This window comes from Nycticebus coucang, chromosome 9 (genome assembly GCF_027406575.1).
Source record: "Nycticebus coucang isolate mNycCou1 chromosome 9, mNycCou1.pri, whole genome shotgun sequence".
NCBI lineage: Eukaryota > Metazoa > Chordata > Mammalia > Primates > Lorisidae > Nycticebus > Nycticebus coucang.
The window spans coordinates 34,154,948-34,174,828 of NC_069788.1; the positions used below are offsets into that span (position 1 = coordinate 34,154,948).

The 19,881-nt window shown below is 39.1% G+C and overlaps 1 protein-coding gene across 2 annotated transcripts in view; it reads right to left on the minus strand.

The window, feature by feature from the left end:
• The window catches only part of RUNX2 (RUNX family transcription factor 2), a 218,038-nt gene that overhangs the window by 43,428 nt on the left and 154,729 nt on the right, over positions 1-19,881 (minus strand). For both annotated transcript variants that reach the window (XM_053602204.1, XM_053602203.1), the window contains one exon: positions 10,271-10,444. In XM_053602204.1, coding sequence (XP_053458179.1) covers positions 10,271-10,444 — 174 coding nt within the window. The remainder of the gene's footprint in view (positions 1-10,270; positions 10,445-19,881) is intronic.

The window sequence follows — 19,881 nt, forward strand, 5'->3', positions numbered from 1 at the left end:
AGTCTCTGCTCCAACGTGAATTATATCCCCTAACACTGCAAATGCTCATGGCAACTAGCAGGCAAGGGGCTTCTACTTGACAGGGCAGGGTCTACAAACTTCTTCCTTATATTAAGTAAACTATGTCTCCCTATAACTCCACTCACTACTAATCTTAGTTTTGCTCTGAGATATTACTATTCCATATGATAGTTGTTAAATTATTTGAAGATTATGCCTTTAAAGTTTGCTATACAAAATACGGTACATTTTACATTCCCTTACCCCATTTATCTTATTCTGAAAAATGGCATGACATTGCTATTGGTAAAAATCTAAGTTTCAACTAGTTTTTTTTTTTTTTTTTTGAGCTACGGTTCATTTAAACTGCTTGCAATCCACTAAAGACACTTAAGTCACTTCGAATAGGCAGTTTACAAAGAACTTTCCATACTTGATCTCCACAATGATTCTCAGGAAGCAGAATGAGTTCACTAAAAACCTGTCTCCTACAATTTCTAGAGTAATATAGGAGAAGAAAGGTCACCTGCTTATTGTGTATCTGGACCTCAGCAAGGTATATGCCTTATCTCTAATGTGATTTATAACGAGTTAAAAGGCCCAGCAGAAAGTGGTTATTAATATAGATAAATCATGGTCAGCTTAGAGAGGGGGATACAGTGGCATATTCAAGGGCATTATAGTCCTAGGTCTGTCCAGCATCTTCACCAAAGTCTTGAAAGATCAGAAGCAACCTTTCCAAGCTTCAAGATGAGACAAGGTTGTAAGGAGTAACTAACACAATGGGTGAAGAATGGGAACTCTAAAATAATCCTAAAAGATGGAAAGAGGAGGTGAAAGTGACATGAGGAAACTGAACAGGAACAAAAGTGCAGTGCTGTCGTTAGTGGACAGGCCAGGAGAAGCCTGCCCCAAGAGCAGCGTTTTCCATGGACTTCCAGCTACACTGTGATGGGATGACAAAAAGTTAACACAATCTTGGAATATATTAGCAGAATATTAGTAGACCCCTACTGACCTGGGATCAGATTGAAGATAGCCAAACATATACACAGCCTAACCCCAACTGGCCTAATTGGCTGAGATCCTTAATTGTTCCGGGCGTGATGTTTGGGACCTCCACCTGCCATATGACAAATGGCTGAAGGAAGGCACTGTCTCCTTCTGTCTGTCTACCCTCAACCTTTCTATACAACACTCCTTCTTGTGCTCACCTGAATTTGTATGGCCCCAGATCTTTGCTCCTAACCTTTCCACTTGACTCATTTTCCACGTCTACAAGATGGACCCACTCCTCTTCAGAAGCTCTTCTTAGAAGCTCTCTAGATTACTATAATCTACCAAGTTGCAGGGAAACACCCCCATACTGGTAACTGGATCAACATCTTCCTGTTTTCCTGACCTGTGTGTGCTGAGTCCTACCGAGTCCTATGACGTAGCGTCTTTCACACGGACAGTCCACCACACCACAGCCCACTCCTAGTCACAAACCACAACCACTGCAGGAGATAATCACATAATCATGCTGAGTGCTCTCCCAGTGATCTCTCCCCTCAGCTGCCTCCTCGGTGTCGCTCATTCAAAGTCTTTTCCCCATCCCAGCATTCACCCTGGTGACAGCTCCAAACATTTATCATTCTTAATCTTTTACTTATACCCTCACTCTCTCTCTGCCTAAAACCATCCTGTTAGGTTTTGCCTTCCTGAAACACAGATTTCTAATTTCACCTCTGAGGGTTTCAGGAATCCCCTAGTGCCCCGGTTTTCTTATTCACTAAATAGGGTTCACCATACTGAATTTTCTGTTAAATCTGTCTTTTAAAGACTACTAAAACCAACTGTTCCTACACAGTTAAAAAGCAAGTCCTAATCACAATAAACAAGCCCTAGAAAGAGTCTGATGATCATATCTCGGGGTAGTGCCATACAATTTTATTCCTGGAATACTTTTGAATGTATTAAAATTTTTAAAAAATAGAATGAAAACACTTTTTAGACTGGTAATATCTATATTATTGTTGCATGGTCAATTCAATGTACACCAACTCTCTGAAGCCCCAGGTCCGTGTTCATGATTAAGCATCAAAATACCCCAGAGCATCTGCTGTACCAAGCTGCACACCTGACTCGCCTCTCTCCCAGCTTAGTGAGTGGGTTGAATATTTCCTTCAAAGTTAATCTCTGGCAAGAAGGTCTGTAAGCAAAGGGTAACTAGAGGGAATAGGTATGCATATGTGTGTGTACATGTATACATATTACATGTATTTAAAACTAAAACTAAATATAGGACTAAAAAGGGAAAGATGGTGCTTTGGGAAAACACGGGGAGAATGAAACTAACATTTCCTCAGCACAGAGACCTAAAGACAGGCAAGAAATGTAACATTCTTGGAAAATAAGGGTAAAGTGAGGCATTATGTGGGTGACAGGTCTTCTTCTCCCAACTAGACAGCAACTCTGTATCTTATATTCCAGATAGGAGAAAACTACAAAGACAAGTCTTTCAAACAAGAAATTAATTTTTCTCAGAATACCACACCTCTTTACTCTTCACTTAGTAAGCGAATGCCAACTGACAGAAATCCACACAGAATATCTGAATTTCAGAAGCCGGTCTGTGGACACTGCGAAGAGGCTAAGCCATAACATGGCACGTTGACCACTAGCCTTTCACAGGGTCCTACAGAGCTGGATTCTTCAAGTCTACTCTTCCTCATAAGGTGGCTGCAAAAATGGATGTGAAACAGTGTTTCCACACAAGATTTGTGCCCATTATAAAAACAAGCATTGTGACTAGAAGCCTTCTCTAAAGAGATTTCCTGCTCACCTATGTGCATGGCGGCAGCAAATTTACCCAGCTGTCCTGCTCACAAGATCTCAAAGGAAGAAGACAAGGTAAGATTTCACTCCAACTTCAGAAATTAAGGTACAGCACCACCACAGTAAAAGACAAGTACTTCCAATAGCCTGTCTTTGAATGGGATGACTTTAGGTCCTTAAGACAAAAGGTGCCTCTAGGTGACTAGAGCCACAGTGACCATGCAGCCTAACACTTCACTTAACTCCCACTCTCCTCCACACCCTCACTGAGAGGGCCCTGTAGCCATTCTTCCTGCTCACCAACAGTCCCCAAGCTTCTCATGGGTTCATCCTCCCTCAAACTCAGCCTCCAACACCCCAGTATCACTCCACCTCCCAAGTTGTTTCACAGTAAAGAATCAGCACTTGAATAGCACAGTTATTTGAGACACACACTCCTCAGCTGTGCTTTCCTATTCCTGAAAGGATTATGCTGGTAAATGTTTCAGGACAAGCTCAGCGGAATCAGGCAGAAGACACACAGCCAAACATATACACAGGCTAATCCCAACTGGCCTAATTGGCTGAGACCCTTAATTTTTAAAGGAGCGCTGTTTACCAAGGGAGTAGAGAATCAAACTGACATTAGGTGGAAACTGCTTCAGGCACAGTCTCTGCTGATAAGATTATTATTCCACAGGGTGTCTGGCAAGCTGTTTTTACCTTGAATACATGCCTTATATAACTGCAATTTGATCAATAAAAGTGATTATATTGCACAGTAAAGTATAATTCACATACTCCTAATGCTAACTTCTAAACATATCATTTTCGAGGGGAGAGAGGAAAAAGAAATTAGTCCTTCAGGACATCTCACTTGGCCTGTCAGCAACCAGCCCAGCATGATGGGGATGCAGGTGGCTGCCTACTAGAATCTGAGACTCATGGTCAAATAGAACAGCTGAAGTGGGCTCCAGCAAGTCAGTTCTCCAAGAATCAATCTCCTCCATCTGTAAAATATGCACTTTTCAGAATTTTTTTAAGGCCTTAATAAGAATCTATGTAAAACTGGTTTGTAAGTGGTAAATAGCTGCCTAAATGAAAGTTGTTAGGTACAGAAATGAGAAGAAGCTGAGCCACAAGGAAAGTGCATTTCAGCCTCTCAAGAGTACTTGGTGGCTAAGCACACGGGACCCTAGAGCTATGTCTATCTGCCTTTAATTCCTATATTTACCATTTGCTAGTTGTAAGCATGAATATGGGTGAGTCATCTCACCTCTCTGACCATTGGTTTCCGTAATAATGCCATCTATCACAGACAGCTGTTGTGAGGAATGTTAAACTCATTAGACACATGATAAGCATTTGATAAACAGTAGCTAATAGTAATTCGGCCAAATAGGTACTAGAAAAATATTAGGGCTGGGACAACAGTGGGTCATACTTCCTACAGAAAACAATGCCCATTTATTGGTTTCATCACTAAACCAAAAATAAGCAGGAGCTATGTAAGACAAAGGGGACACAAAGATGAATAAAACACGGCCCTAGATTTTGAAAAGTTCAAAATCTGACAGAGGAGACAGACACGTAAACAGTAATTGTTACCACATGGAAGTTCGTATAATCGAGGGTTGTATAAGGTGGCATGGAGCCTGACTCAGCTTGGTGAGGTTGGAAGACGCCTCACAGAGGTAGCAGCCTTTGATTTGAGATTTATTTTTTGTTTCTTTGTTTTTTTATTTTTATTTTTTTATTGTTAAATCATAGCTGTGTACATTAGTGCAATTAAGGGGTACAATGTGCTGGTTTCATATACAATCTGAAATAGTCTCATCAAACTGTTCAACGTAGCCTTCATGTCATTTTCTTAGTTATTGTATGTAGACATTTGTATTCTGCCTTTAGTAAGTTTTGCCTGTACCCATTCTAAGATGATAGATATGGTTTGGAAAAGTAATACAAAGAAGGGTGTTCAGGGAGAGAGAAAAGCTTTAACTACAGTGACACCTGAATTTAGGATCAAGAAGAAACAGGTGGAACTTCAAATGACTTGCTTGTACATACGAAAGGAGAAAGTCACCCTAAATAACATGATGGACTGCCTAGCAGCCTACACAGAAGGGTCAAGAATCTACTTCTAGGTAAAGGGCAAATGGCATTTGTGCCAAGAAAATAAATGTTCTGTCCACTTACAGCATTTACATACAGGGAACATCAACTTTCACTGAGTGCTCAGATAAACAACTAAGAAACAAGAGAATGAAGAGCTGCTTTTAAAGGAGAAAGGAAATCACACAAAAAAAACCCTGCACCTTAGGAAGACTCATAGGAGGAGAAGCCCTTTGCCTGGTTGTAAGGGAAGTGTGACAGGCTGTAGGAATGAAAGTGTGAGTCTCTGACTTCTTAGCATCCTCTTCTTTTCTCCCCATGACTGCTTCTCTGAGCTCCCCGACCTCAGCCTCAGCCTCATGCTCCCTGAGTCCTTTCCATGTCATTTAATGACACCACCATCCTCCAGCTGCCCAGGCAAAAAGCCCTGAAGTCCTATCTTCCCCTCACCATCAGCAAGAGTTGTGGGTTATTAAAAATGGGAGGAAGGGAAGAGTGGGGGTGAAAGAGGGAGAAAGGAAGGAAGGAAAGAAGGAAAAGAAAGGTATTCAGCATCCTCCATCTCCATTGCTATCATCCTTAACTCTCTCTGGCTACTCCAGCAGGCTGTCTGAACATAGAACCCTACTTCTTTCTTTGCCTACTATGGTCCATTCTTCACACAGCGTCCAAACAGATTGTATTTAAACATATAAATTGGATAATGTCACTCCCTTGCTTTACATCCTCCAAGAGGACCTCATTGCAATCAGAGCAAAACCCAAGATTCTTATAGTGACCTTCAAGACTCTCCACAAGTTATTCCCTGCCTGCCTTTCCTCCACATGAGTTTCCCACTGTCTGAAATGTTCTTCCTCACAGATCTCTTCAAAGCTCTTCAAGGAACTCTTTCCCAACTTTCTGATCAAAATTAGTTCCTTCCCTCCCCAAGTTGCTCTGAATCAATTACGCTATTTCTTTTTCCCATGGCACTCGTTATTATCTGAGATTATCTTGTATGTATGCACATCTGCCCATTCATTGACTGTATCTTTCACTAAAATGTAAGCTCCTTGTGAGCAGAAACCATGTCTATCTTGTTCACTTGCATTAATGCCTGGCAGATAGTAAGTGCTCAGTAAATATATTTTTAATGATAGAATAACAGAATGGCAGTACGTGCCCCACCCCAAACGTGAGAAGAGTGTCCCAATCTACTGAACCCAAGGGCCTGAATCAGCATAATGTTTTTTGGTATAGCTGACCCATCTAGAGGATACTGAGTTTAAAACAGTGATTATCTTAAGAGAGACCTCCTAACATTATATCCTTCCTCCAGTGCTATCACCATATTCTGATTCAAAAGAAGTGAACATCTGAGACAGAAGAGGTGTTTCCTGGAACCTAGGGACAGGCAGCAGATGTCTGAATGATAAAAAGAGGTCTAGAGGAAGCAACTTCCTCAGGAAGGTGTGTGGAGGCCGTAGGCCTTCAGGCTGAACATCAGCCACTACAGACCAACAGGATATCACCATCACACAGGCACTGCAAAGACGCCAGCTCATCACAGGGCTAGAACCCTTGGCACTAGGATTACAAGAGACACTGGATGAAGCTAATTATGAAACACTAAATGCTTATGACTTCCTCAATTTATTATTTCTCATTTCATTTCACTCTCCTGGAAGTGAAATGCTTATGACTTCCTCAATTTATTATTTCTCATTTCATTTCACTCTTCTGACTTTTGTATTAGCAAGCATGAGAACCAGTGATGCCTGTACAACCCCAGTCATTATCTACAGTATAAGGGCAAGAGCTTGAGATATCAAGAATGCCAAGCCAATGAGAAGTAACTAGGCCTTTCCTGTTACAAATATCTATATCCAAAGGATTACATGAACTAAAATGCAGATGTTGCATATTGCAAAGACGTTACAAAATCTGCTACAGGCAAGGCTCGAAAATTTAAATTTAATCGTGCGATTACGTAGATCCCAAAATGGAATAAATTAAAATGGTTTAAAGACATGAGTGTGTTACTGAAATGTGATTTCAGCTGTTATCACTCATCACCAGGGAACAATGGTACTCTGAGATAGAAAATTAGAAAAAAGAGCTAATGCTAATAAAGCAAGCGTAATATCCCAGCCCTTCTCATGCTGATTTCTTCTCATATGAACTTTCACTAATTTGACATTTAATGAGACACTACTACTATACTCGTCATAAAAGAAAATAAATCCCTGTAATAAATCCCTCAAATAATTTACAATCTAGCAGGACAGAAAAAGCAAATATACCGAAGCTATAAAATAAGGCAATCTCAATTAAAGCTTAGAGGATGGAGACGCAGCCTCTAGATCAGTGGTCCTCAACCTTCCTAATGCCATGACCCTTTAATACAGTTCCTATGGGTCGCAACCCACAGGCTGAGAACTGCTGTACTAGATGAAGGTTCCAGGACTCTTTCCTGAGGAAGATAACACAGTAACCTTAAAGAAAGGGTAGAACCTTGTCAGCAGAGACAAGCCTAAGCAAAGGCGTGCAGAGAAAAGGACATGTACTCAAAGAACAACAGCATATAGTCCAGGGCACAGGATGCAGTAATACGAGCAATGGAGAGGGTAACTGTCTCTTCAAGTAGACTTTAACTCAAGGATAGCACTTTTCTTCTCTCCCCCATGTTACATGTGGTAGGTCTTACATCATTCTTGCTGAATAAACAAGAAAATTAATCCAGAGATTTAACAAAAACTGAATCTATACAATTCACTTTCACATTATTGCTGCTCTAGGTGTTTTCTTTGACTTTCCTAAAAATGTAGGTCATGGTAGAACCCTAAACATCCTATGGGCAGACACTTGTGTTACCTCACTAGCGATATGGGAAATTTAAAGAAGCTCACATGGCCAAGAATGGGTAGGCGCAGCACGCACATTCATGTACATCTGCAAGTTTGTAGTATGTGAGCAAACATGTTCAGTCTGATACCTTGTGGATTTTTAAAACACAAAAAGAAGATGATAATTGCTTTAGAAATCAATTCTACTAGTACTGTAATCAGAAAAGGAAGAGCTAGTACTCTTATAAAAATTCCAAGAAGCTATCAGAACCTAGAAATAAACCTGTTTTATATTTTCATTTATAGAAATATTCCCAGTGAATATGTTCACAGCCATGTATTTGCCGTATAACTGCAGACAAGAAGTTCAACTTTCCTGAGCCTCCCCCAGAGAAGACAGTACAGAGAGGCTGATAGGTGGAGAGGCAGGCGTGTGGATGTCTGCACTCCTGATCTGCTCAGATGCTCTTCTGACATCCACATGCCCCACAACCTTCTCAGAGCTTCAGTCTCTGCACTTACACCTGGTTGGTGGGGATGCTGATAAAACGCAGATACTTTTCAAAACTCTTCCAGCCTTTGGTTTCATGATATCTAAGGTAGTTTAAGTTTTAAACTGTCCTCTGGATCTATTTTATGATCACCTCTTTAGATTTAAGGACAAAACCTTGAGAGAAGCATATTCTTAAGTGACTCTGGCAACCAGTATGTGCCAAAGGCCATTTTTAAAACATTAGTTATTAACATAATTAACAAAGTTAAAGATCAGAATATAGAAATCAAACACAAACGCCAGTGGTTGCCAAATCACAGAACATATATCTTTACATAGGTATTTTACTAGTCATAAGTCCATTACGAATCATATATAAACACTTATATATACAGTAGAACCTCTGTAAGTTGACCACCAAAAGGACTATAACAAACTGGTCAACATATGGAGGTGGTCAACATAAGGAACTGGGCCTACTGTACTGAAAGGTAGATGTAGTACATGTCTGGTCTATGAAAATTAGGTTAAATTAAGGAGATGGCCAACATAGGGAGGTGGTCAACTAGGAAGGTTCTACTGTACACACACACACATAATATGCTTCTATAAACACATACCACACACACACAGTCGAAGGGTTATATAAAGATGAAAAAGATATTATGAGCCTTAATTGATAATCTTACAAAGTCCACTACTTTAAATGCAATAAACACCGTGGCTACAAACTTCATATTCACAAATTAGTGTGAATTTTACCCTTGCCTTTTTATCAAGGACATGTCTAGTGACCACATTAACCTTTTGATTCCCATATACCAACATTTAAAGTTTTATATAGACTAAAAATGGTCATTCTTCACAAAGCTCTAATGTTCTTCCTTGATGCAGATATCTAGTTCTCTTCAGTGTTTAGATTTTTATTTTTATAATTCTATATTATTTGTAAATATATACTTATACAAACCTATATATGCAGACTAATATACATATACCACAGAAAGTGAAACTTCTCTACGTAAATATCTAAGAATACATTTAGGCAAATAATATGGGGAGAGGAAAAGGAAATGTAGGTCATTTAGTTTATAAACAATTGTAAACATTGAGGACACTTGAGCCTAACCACTATGAGCAAAAATATAACCATTAAAAAAGATCCCTGGTGAGGGCTTCCTATATGTTTTGTTTTGACTTATTTGCCCTCTATTCTAGCCCACCTCTACTAATGAGAGCAACTAAATGACATGTAAGGTTCCTTACAGCTCTCAAAACTTTTGATCTGCAAATTAAAGATCTATAGGAATTAACACATTCTCTTGTAACTATAGCCTAAAAGCAATCAAACTATACTAAAATAAATCTGTTTTTGCAAAATGGGGACAAAAGGATAGGAGCTGAGGACCTTAATGTGCCAAAAGGGAATGATTAGTCTGTCAAGTGATGCTGATGTTAACATCTAAGAAGAAAGGTGGAGTAAGTGGCTTACTAGACTGTACAAAGAGAAATGTTGTCAAATGAGGAAATAGAGCTAAATATGAATCAGAAAGGAATTCTGTCTGCCCAATGAGCAGCTCACTGATCTTGCCTTATAATTACCAACCAAGGCTTCCCGTTAGCCCTGGGAAATTTTCAAACAAACTTTATAAAACAATTATACATGTAAGAAACTTAAGCCCAAATCTGAGATGAGATGGTAACACTAATTTTCTAATAGTCAAGGTGTGATGTTATTCCCTGCACCACCTGGGTACAATATAGAAACTTACAACAAACATTCTCCCAAAGCACATAGTTATTACCATTCCACCAATGTGCAGACTGACATTGCTGTAGAATACGGCATTAGTAAAAACTCCCCCCAAATTTTGTCCCCAAATTATTGATTATTGAAGAAATCAGTAACTTCAAGTCTTGATTCTTTAATACAAGCGGTTTCACAGCTCCAGCAGTTCTGACACGAACACTTCTCATGTGGTAGCCCCTCACCCCCAGCCTGCCAGCACCTGTGCAAGTGAAACCTATGAGTCTGTCTTACCTGTAATCTGACTCTGTCCTTGTGGATTAAAAGGACTTGGTGCAGAGTTCAGGGAGGGCCGTGGGTTCTGAGGCGGGACACCTACTCTCATACTGGGATGAGGAATGCGCCCTAAATCACTGAGGCGGTCAGAGAACAAACTAGGTTTAGAGTCATCAAGCTTCTGTCTGTGCCCTGGAAACAGCAAATCATAAAATAAAAGCATATTAATTAGCTGAACAATTGACCATGCTAAATAGATATGTGAACATACATACTGGGAGTTTAAGCCAAGGAATTAGCAATACTGATATTTATAATGATGCATCTACATAATGCCTTCCATTTTAAATTGCTTTATAAGCATAATCCAGTGGCAAGCATCCCTAGCTCTATTCTGTATATGGAGAGCTGAGGGTCTCAGAGGCAACTCCAAGGCCAGATGCTGGGCACCTCTTCTGGCCCTCTCAGTGAAAAAAAAAAAAAAAAAAAAACAGGAAAGGTGAGTGTAAACAAGGGCTCATTTGCTTGTTCCATGCTGGAAGAAACCTTCTCTGATTGTTCAGAGAGTCCACGCATGATAGCCATATTGTCACAAAGCTGGGGCAGAAACACAAACATAGTTGTCAAAGGGAAATTTCCACAATGACAGTGGTGACTTTCTAATGTTACAACTACCCCTGACTAAGACCCTTTTCTGAAAAATTAAAACTCAAAACTAGAACCCTTTTAAGAGATTTTCTGAAAAATTTTTTAAACACAAAAATGTAAGCAAGGAAACTCAAATCCTCAGGAGGAATCTAGATATTTTGTGATATGCCAAAGCCAGAAAGCATGTAACAAACTCTGTTAAATCGTAGAGAATGCTTTTTTATTTTAAATCTACTACAGTGGCTTAGTAAAAGAAACAAACAAACAAAAAAAAAAAAACACTTTCTGGGTAAACATGTGAATGTGACAATCCTTTATTAGGGAAGAAAAACCCTTTTTATCTCTCTTCTAGTTTATTCAAGCCTAAAACCTAAATGAATTCTGGTATTCAAAATAAATGCAAATTAAAAAATAACTAGGACTTCTTAAAAATCATCAGATCATTCTTAATAGAGAGTGGTCTCTTGGTACAAGTATAACATAAAAATGTCTGAACCTTCGTGCAGCATAGTTAAGTGCAGCATAGTTAAATTAATCTGTAGAGTGATGCGGAGGTGAACAAAATACAATGCCTAACACGTAAACAAAAATGTACTGTGGGTTCCTTTCTCCCTATTCTGCACCAGTGAAGCCCTACAATGTTGCCCCAACATTTTAGTAAAAGTATTAAGTGACTGAAGCTGATTCAAAGAAGAGTTATTAAGATGATGAGTGGATTAAGAATCTGCCCTTTGAAGAAAAACTAAGGGAATTAGGATTATTATCCATAAAAGAAAAAAAAAACTTGAAGGAGGGTTATTAAAAGCCTTCAAGAATTGGAGCTCTTCCCTACTCCATGGGTAGTGCAAATACCTTGTCTTTTATTTATTACAGAACAAGAGCAATGTATCAGGAGAGGGTTAAATTAAACATTAGAATTTCCCAACTATAAGCTGTCTTCGTAAGACAAATTCCTTATTTTATTTGCCCCAAAATGTATTTTCCTGTCTCCTTTTTCACTGTCTGCCCAGCCCAAAGAAAACAGACAGGAAGCCAAGGCTTGGTAATATGAGTGTAGCTGTCTCCACGGTCAAACATGTTCCAACTAGGCCCATTAACTGAAATGCACCCACCACCCTATTTTCTGCCAGTGCAAGTTTGGGGCATCTTCTATAATAGAGAAATCAGACCTGGAAGAAAAATGATCAGGAAAAAACTAGGGAAATTCACTGTTTATTAACAGTTGTTTTCCCCATCATATATGTTTGTTTGTTTTTAATCCAGATCACAAATAGATTTTACCCCTAAACAACTTTTAAAGATGACCCAAAACAGCTCCTAGTCTCTGGCAGGTAAGGTGTTCATAGATAAAGTGACTAAGGCCTACATAGGTAGAACAACTAGCCCATGGTTCTTAGCTGTTGACTAGTTCAGCCTGGACAAGTATAGTCCTGCACCGAGTGAACTGAGCTTTCCATTCATCACATGGCACCATCAGTGTTGGTATTCTAGCCTTCTCTTCCCTCCCTATACCCCGGCTTTAGAGGAATGAAAATAGCCAGATCATACACAGTGAAACACCTAAGAACTAACTTAGCCCAGTGAGGTGCCAAGACTGGTTTTCAACATAAAGAGTAATAGCAGTAAGGATTCAATTACAAAGTTAATAACTCATCCATTACCCTAAACAAATGACTATAGCCTAACTCACCAAACTTCCATCAATATATCTTGCTGAGTGTAACAAGTTCACAATTAAGAAATTATATAGTACTTGTCACAGTTAGATCCATGGAGTCTGTTCCTCATACATACACAAACAACAGTATTGGTGTGGTGTTGATACAGCTATAAACATTAACAAGAAAGCTTATGGAACTATCCCTGGAAGTTATTTTTTTTTAATGGGCTATATTTTTGGAATGACAGGTTCCCTGAGGACTAAGGGAGGGATACATGATCTTGCATGGTTCCTTTATACACTGGAACTTTATGCAGGCCATGGGTCACAAGAAAATTTAATAAGTTTTGCCTCTGCTTTCTACAGCCTTTTCATTAGGTTTTCATGGAGCCTGTATAATACTCAAGTCATGTTTGACTTCGGTAATTACATGAGGTGTTCAATGTGACTTGTGTTCATCTTTTGTTGTTGATATATATTGACTATTACAATTTTAATATAGTTTTTACCTTTCTTAAAATGTGTATACTTTTTTGGCATACTATGTTATATGCACACATATATAGACACAAAAATATATACATTTTATAAATATTTCCTTGTAGATATCTGCCCCTTCACAGCCACCACCATAACCAAAACAAAATTCTTATAATACAGTCAAGAGCAAGAACCAAATAGGTTCTTCATCTTTCAACCATGACGAATTATCTACTACCACTAAACCACATCAGGGTAACACTCAGATGATGAGGGGAAAGGAGACGTACTTAAATCCTCAGCACCCAGCCAACAGTCAGCACACTGACTAAATTAAGGACAGGGAACTCTGCTGTGGTGCAGAGAGGACCAAACCTCACCTAAAGGGCCAAAGAATAGCTCTTCCAAGCAGGAGCAGGGTAAAAAAGAATGGAAAACTCCGGTGTTATACTTGGCACTCCACAAAAAAGCTCACTCCTGGCTCCTCTTCTCTAGCTGCACTTTCTCCCTACAGCAGTGGACCTTCCACCCTGGCTGGGTAAGAAACTGTCCTAGGAAGCTTTGAAAAATATGGCTGTCCAGGCCCCATATTGGCTCAATTAAATCCGAATTTCTGATAGTGGGACCTGGGAAAAAGTTATTTTTTAAAAGTCCATCACATGAACCAAAGTGCAGCCAGGATTGAGAACCACCATCCAAGATGATCTCAGTCTCACGCACTAATGCCACCTACTCACATCAGTGAGTTCTCCCCCATTCCTGGTGGACTCTGACCTCGGTCCTGAGTTCCGGGGTTGAGAATCCCATTGACTACTTGACATATCTGGCATGTCTCAACAGTGTCTTAAATGCAATATATTCAAGAAAGAATTCTTGATTTTTCCCTCCCCAAATCCCTATTCCTCCCTAACAGTCTCCCATATCAGTAAATGATGGTAGCCACTCAGTTGCTTAACCCCAAAACCTAGGCATGTTACATAATTTCTCCTATCCCTCACTCCCCACATTCAATCCATTACTAAGTCTTGGACATTTCCATCCTGACTCCAGGACTTGAATCTATTCAGTTCTCTCCATTTCTGCTGACACACCTTAGTCTAAAACCGAAACTCTCTCTGGACATATGGCAAATTGTCTCCTTTGCAGCTTCCCATCCTGTGACCCTTCCATATTCCTGAAATGCTCTCCCCCTGATCTCGTATGTGGCTCATTCCTTATCCTTCCCTTTTCCGGGTGAACACCACCTCCTACAGGAGGCCTGTGACTACGAGAAGCCTTGCAGGCCTCCCATAACCAAAGTAGGTTGCCCTCCTGTTGAGCATATCCTCTCTTTATTTCCTTGGCAGTGGTTACAGCAATCTGTAATTATCTTCTGTATTTTTGTTCCTCCTGTAAGACTGTAAGTCCCATGTGAATGAGTGCTCAGCTTGTTACAGCTATAATCTCACAACCTAGTTCAGTGCCTGCCATACAGCAGGTTCTTAAAGAATACTTACACACTAAATGAATAGATGAATGTTCTCTTTTAGATAAGTGCTTTGATTGAAAGAAATGTCGCTGTCCCAGGATACCACATTACAACACTATCTCCCCCTCCCCCCCAAAAAAAACTTATCTCTTCTTATTTGGCAATCTGATCTGGGGGCAACACCCATTGGCACAGGAGAGTCATTTTGCTGATCACTAGAGTATGACTTTTGGCAACTCGTCTTTTTATGGTAGTGTTTTAAATTGGTCTTAAACCTTTATTAGATATCCCTTTGTATAATGGATATCACAAAGATATATTTTGCAGGCCTTTTTTGGTGCTTCCTATGAAATTTTGGACATTCATCAAGTAAAAACTTGCCTTCTTTCTGAAAAATCCCATTTGCTCCCACTCTAACTCTTAAGCATTGTTGAAACTCATTTAGAATTAGAGAGATAAAACGGGCAATAGAAATCGCTTAGACTCTTACATTTTAGAGCAATGTACTTCTCTTAAGGATAAGGACTAAGAGGGGGCATGACTTGCCCAACTCACAAAGTTAGTGACAGGACTAAAACTCAGATTTCCTGATCGTTGGTCCAGGGCTCTTTTCTCTCCCATTGCCAATCAGCATATTTTAGGTCATAATAGTTTAGCCATTCAGAGGAAATGATTAAAAATGAATTAAAAATAGAAAAGAATAAAATGGTTTACAGACCAGATTATTTTCAAAAAGTCGAGTATGTTTGGTTGAATATGACTTTTGTTGCAATAAATTCAGGGGCACAAGAAGAAAGCATGATCAAAAGGTCACAGCATTCACACATCCTTAGAGCAACGACATATGAGGAACTGTTAAGTCACTAAGTCATAGTCTAGCTAATCAGCCTGTTGTTCCCTACCCACAATGCAAGTTAGTAATACTACCGTCATAAATTCTGCTTTCAAAAATCACACATCTGATCTGAAACTAGTATATAAAGACTGAAAAATGTGGTCTTTAACTACAAAAATTAACTTGCCTCTGTGACATCATCCACTTTTCCCATTTTTATGAAAGTTGACTAAAAAATGCTTAATCAACTCTGGAGTGCTACATGGTCCCCACCCAGAACCTGACACCCACAACACGATGCCCTGCACCAGTTAGATCACTCCTAAAGGATGCCAAAATGCACTTACAAAAAACCAAACAAGGCACCTTTCACAAAGAGTGCACCATGTGAAGTCAGGTCCACCCAAATATGGCACAGCAGAGTCATTTTGCTAATCAGTAGTGCACAACTTTTGGTATCTCATCCTTTTATGGTAGTATTTTAAATTGGTCTTAAACACATAGTAGATATCTATGTGTATAATAAATATCACAAAGATATATTTTTCAATAAAATAAAGTTTGAAGATCTGTGATAGAGCATCAATAAGGAATCAATCGTGCCATGTCCATATCCAGCTCAATTAGTCCAGCTAGTGTGTACTGGCTGTCTATTACATGAAGTCTCACTAGGTAGCAGGGAAGGGATAGAAAGGAAGGAAGGAAGAAGGGATAGAAAAATACCTAAGATAATGTCCTTGCTCCCAAGGAGTTCACTGTCTAGTGGGGAAGAAAGGTAATGAGCAATTAAATGTAACTAAAGAAGGGCTGTGGTGAGGATAACCACCACACAGCCATGGATGGGGATTAACTGAGGAAATGTGAATATGTGCTATTTTAAAATATTAAGGAGTGCTGCTTTTTTATAAATATGTAAGAAAATGTCTTTATTTTTTATAAGAGCTAACATATAATACATGAAGCAAATATGGCAAAAATTAAGATGATGGGAATTTATTAAATATAATCTCTATTTTCAAATATGTTTGAAATTTTTTTTTAATTAAACATTAAAAAAATAGTAAAGTACCATAGGAAGTGTAGAGGAGCCATCGATTTTGACTAAAAGGAAAGAGGAAACTGTCAATGATGAGACCATTATGCCTGTCCTTGAAGGCTGAGTAGGATTTTGGTAAAGAGAAAAAGAAGGAGGAAAGTTGGCTGGGGGGAAAGTGAAAGAAACATGATAATAAATATCTCTCGAGACAAGATGATGCTAAATACATATGTGATATCAATCTAAACAGGGGCACACTGTTCTTCAAATCACTTGATACCACTAGTCTTCTATCCACTACCACACATTAATTCTTTTAAGATATGCAATACATATGGGAATCTTCCCTTTAAAGACAGCTCTCCTGACCAATAAAATGCTACTCTAGGAGCCCTGGGGTACCATCCGCCATGCAGTCAGGCTTCCCTGGAACACAAGGTGACTGGGGAGACATTAGCTAATTTTGCTGTCACCAAGTATATGACAGAATGAAATCTGGTCCAATACTCCAGGGCTCAAGCCATATAACAGTTTAATACATTGTGATAGTGATCCTTAGGCTAAAAAAAGAACAGAGGAGAGGACTTCCATCAGAATTACTATTTTTCATAGCAAATTGTTTTTATGTCAACAGAGCTGCTATTCCATAGCAGTTCTGGGAAAAAAGAAAAATGAGACCCTTCAGTTCTAATCTCTTGATCCTAAAAATGGTATATGAAGGAGTATGTATAGAGGGATTAGGGAACAAGTTGACAAATTTTAAAGTCATAAATCAAGTTCAAATGAAATTATTGGGAATTCTGCTTCAGGAATGAGCCTTACTATATCTTAGGGAGTTCAGCTAGTAGTGGCTTTCAGCAAAAACAACGTAACAGGGAAGATTACACAGACTCAGCTAAGTTCTCAGGGAAGCCATGAAAAAATTCTAATCCAAATGCTTTGTAACTATTAAGGTTCTAGATTTAAAACCTTGACTTTCTGCACTCCTACATGTATGTGGAAATACACTGTTAAGAAAAGTGAACCTCTCCTCTCTTTATATTCAGATGACTACATATTACTGGAGGCTTATGAAAGAGCAGAAATAAAAGACCTATCCTGTTGTGCTATTTAGTTAAACCTTTTGCCTCCATGCCTCCCATAAACAGTTTCAGCCAGCTTCTCTTCTGATTTCCTGATGTCCATTATCACCCATTTCTAGTCCCCAGACTCAAAATCCAGCTTAGGTATATCTTTAGCACTTTCTTTCCTAGACCCTGGTACCCATTTCACTATAGGAATGGGCCCCTGCTAGAACCATGTCTAACCTCTGGCCTCTGACGAATATACCAGAGGAGCAGCCTAGCGTATTTGAAAAGATGCAAACTTGTTGGATGACCACGGGAGAGGATTTAATGAGACACGTGGACCTTAGTTTCTTCAACTACAAAAAAATGAGAAGTTTCCTAATTTCTAAGATTCTTTCTGCCCCCAAATTCTAACACTCATGTCACTTACTTGGTCAAAACCTTTTAGTTGTCCTCTATTATCTATTGAATTAAATAGAAACCCCTGAGCCCAGGAAACAAGGACCTGGAAAATTAGGTACCAATGTGTGCCGTCACCATTTCCAGTGGCAACAAATGCAGTGCTCCTGGCCTGTGGTCTGCTCACACTGCTTTATCCACAGGTCTTCAAAGAAGCCCTGCGCCTTTGCCCACGCTCTCCCCTCCACTTGGAACACCATCTCCCCATCAATTCCAATTGGCAAAATCCCTTCCCAGTCTCAACTTGGTCATCATTTTGTTCTGGTGTTTTCTATCTCAAGTGTCTTTGTGACCCCTCTTGTTTCTATCTCAGCAAGCTGACAGCAGCTGCAATTGTTTTTTTGTCTACTACTACTACTCAGGTGCAGAGGTACAGCAGGCCTTCAGTAAGCATTAGCATACCATAAATTGATAAAAATTTTTATATAAAATTTTAAACTGTTATTATCTTAGATATTCCTAGATTTAATGATGAAGCCCTTGAGGGTGAATGTCATATATTAAGTCTCACACAAACTTAGAGCCTAAGGCACACACAAAAAATGTTTGTTGAATTAATCAACAGCAACACAGATGAATTTAAAATTATCTCTCCTTTTGTCCAGTAAAAGACAGAGAAGGGGGGCAGCTGGTTATTGGGAAACTTTTCCCACAGTAAAATTGATGAGTCTGTAATCTTTGCTGGGAAAGGCTGCTGAGTCATCTTTTTTTCTAAGAAGCATGCTGTCTGGTTCAGGTCAAAACTATTTCTGGACTAGAATAATGAAATGGACTAAGAAACAGCCTTTATGTTTAAGGCCTCTGTCCCCTCTGAGCCACTGGAAATTAACAGCCATGCCGTATGACACAGGACAGCTCATGAGAGGAGTTAGTGCATCGCTTCAGACAGAGGACCTCAGATCATAAACTGATCTCCTTCCAGAAGATTCTTCTCTGATGGCATTTCAAAAACAAGCTAACAAAGCTTCTCTCTAAGGGCCCCTCTTAACATATAAACCAATTTCTAAAGGAAACAAAAATCATAAACACATATCTTCAAGAGCCCCCTTCCATCCCTTGAATGGAGTCAGGCATGTAGGATTCAGACTTTACGAAGAAAGAAGAGAGGAAGAACAATTTCACCCAAGAGAGGTCTGAGGCCTTTCCAGTCTCTTGGGTAAAACATAATTATGGGAAGAAAAATATAATCTACTCAAGAGACATAATTACATAGTTAAGCCATAGACTCCACAGAAATATTCTAGGAACTTGAGTTCACAGGGAAAAAAAATGTTAAACACTGACTTTTCTTTCTTTTAATAATAAAAGGCACCAGTTTAAAACAGTGACAAAAAAAAGTTTGCTCTTCCAATCTCTTATGTAGTCGTTTTTTTAAAATACAATGAGATGTGTGCAAGAGAGAATTGAAGGCTTGCCTCTTTCAAAATTTAGGCTTCTAGGCTGGGTGGCTCACTTTTGTAAAGACCAAAAACTTTGTTGGCTTGTTGTTTCCAAAGGATACTTCTTCTCCTAACTCCCATTCAAATTTAACTCCCAGTAAAATTATATGAATTGGTATTTTTCAGAGCTGGAAGACAATGTGGATTTTATCAGACAAGACTCTTCATTTTAGAAAAGTAATCAATTCCCAGAAAAACAGTAGGACTTGTGTGAAGTCAGGGAACTGGACAGTGACACCAGGAGACAATCCCTTAACCTGCCTTATCCCTCTTTTTCATAAACCAGACATCCATAAAAGGAAAGAGAAAAAGAAAAGCTGGAGAAAAGAGAACAGAAAATACGTAAAAAAAAGTACAGAAGCCTACTTCAGAGATTTTCTTACACAATACTTACTTTTCCCAACTCCATTTTATCAAAACATGTGTTATTCTCCTACTAATACAGCTCAACATCTACAACTATCCTGCCTCATCTGAATCTTCATCTCTCCTTTTATTTTCTGGTAAATAAACAAAAGATCACTTTCTCCATGTCAA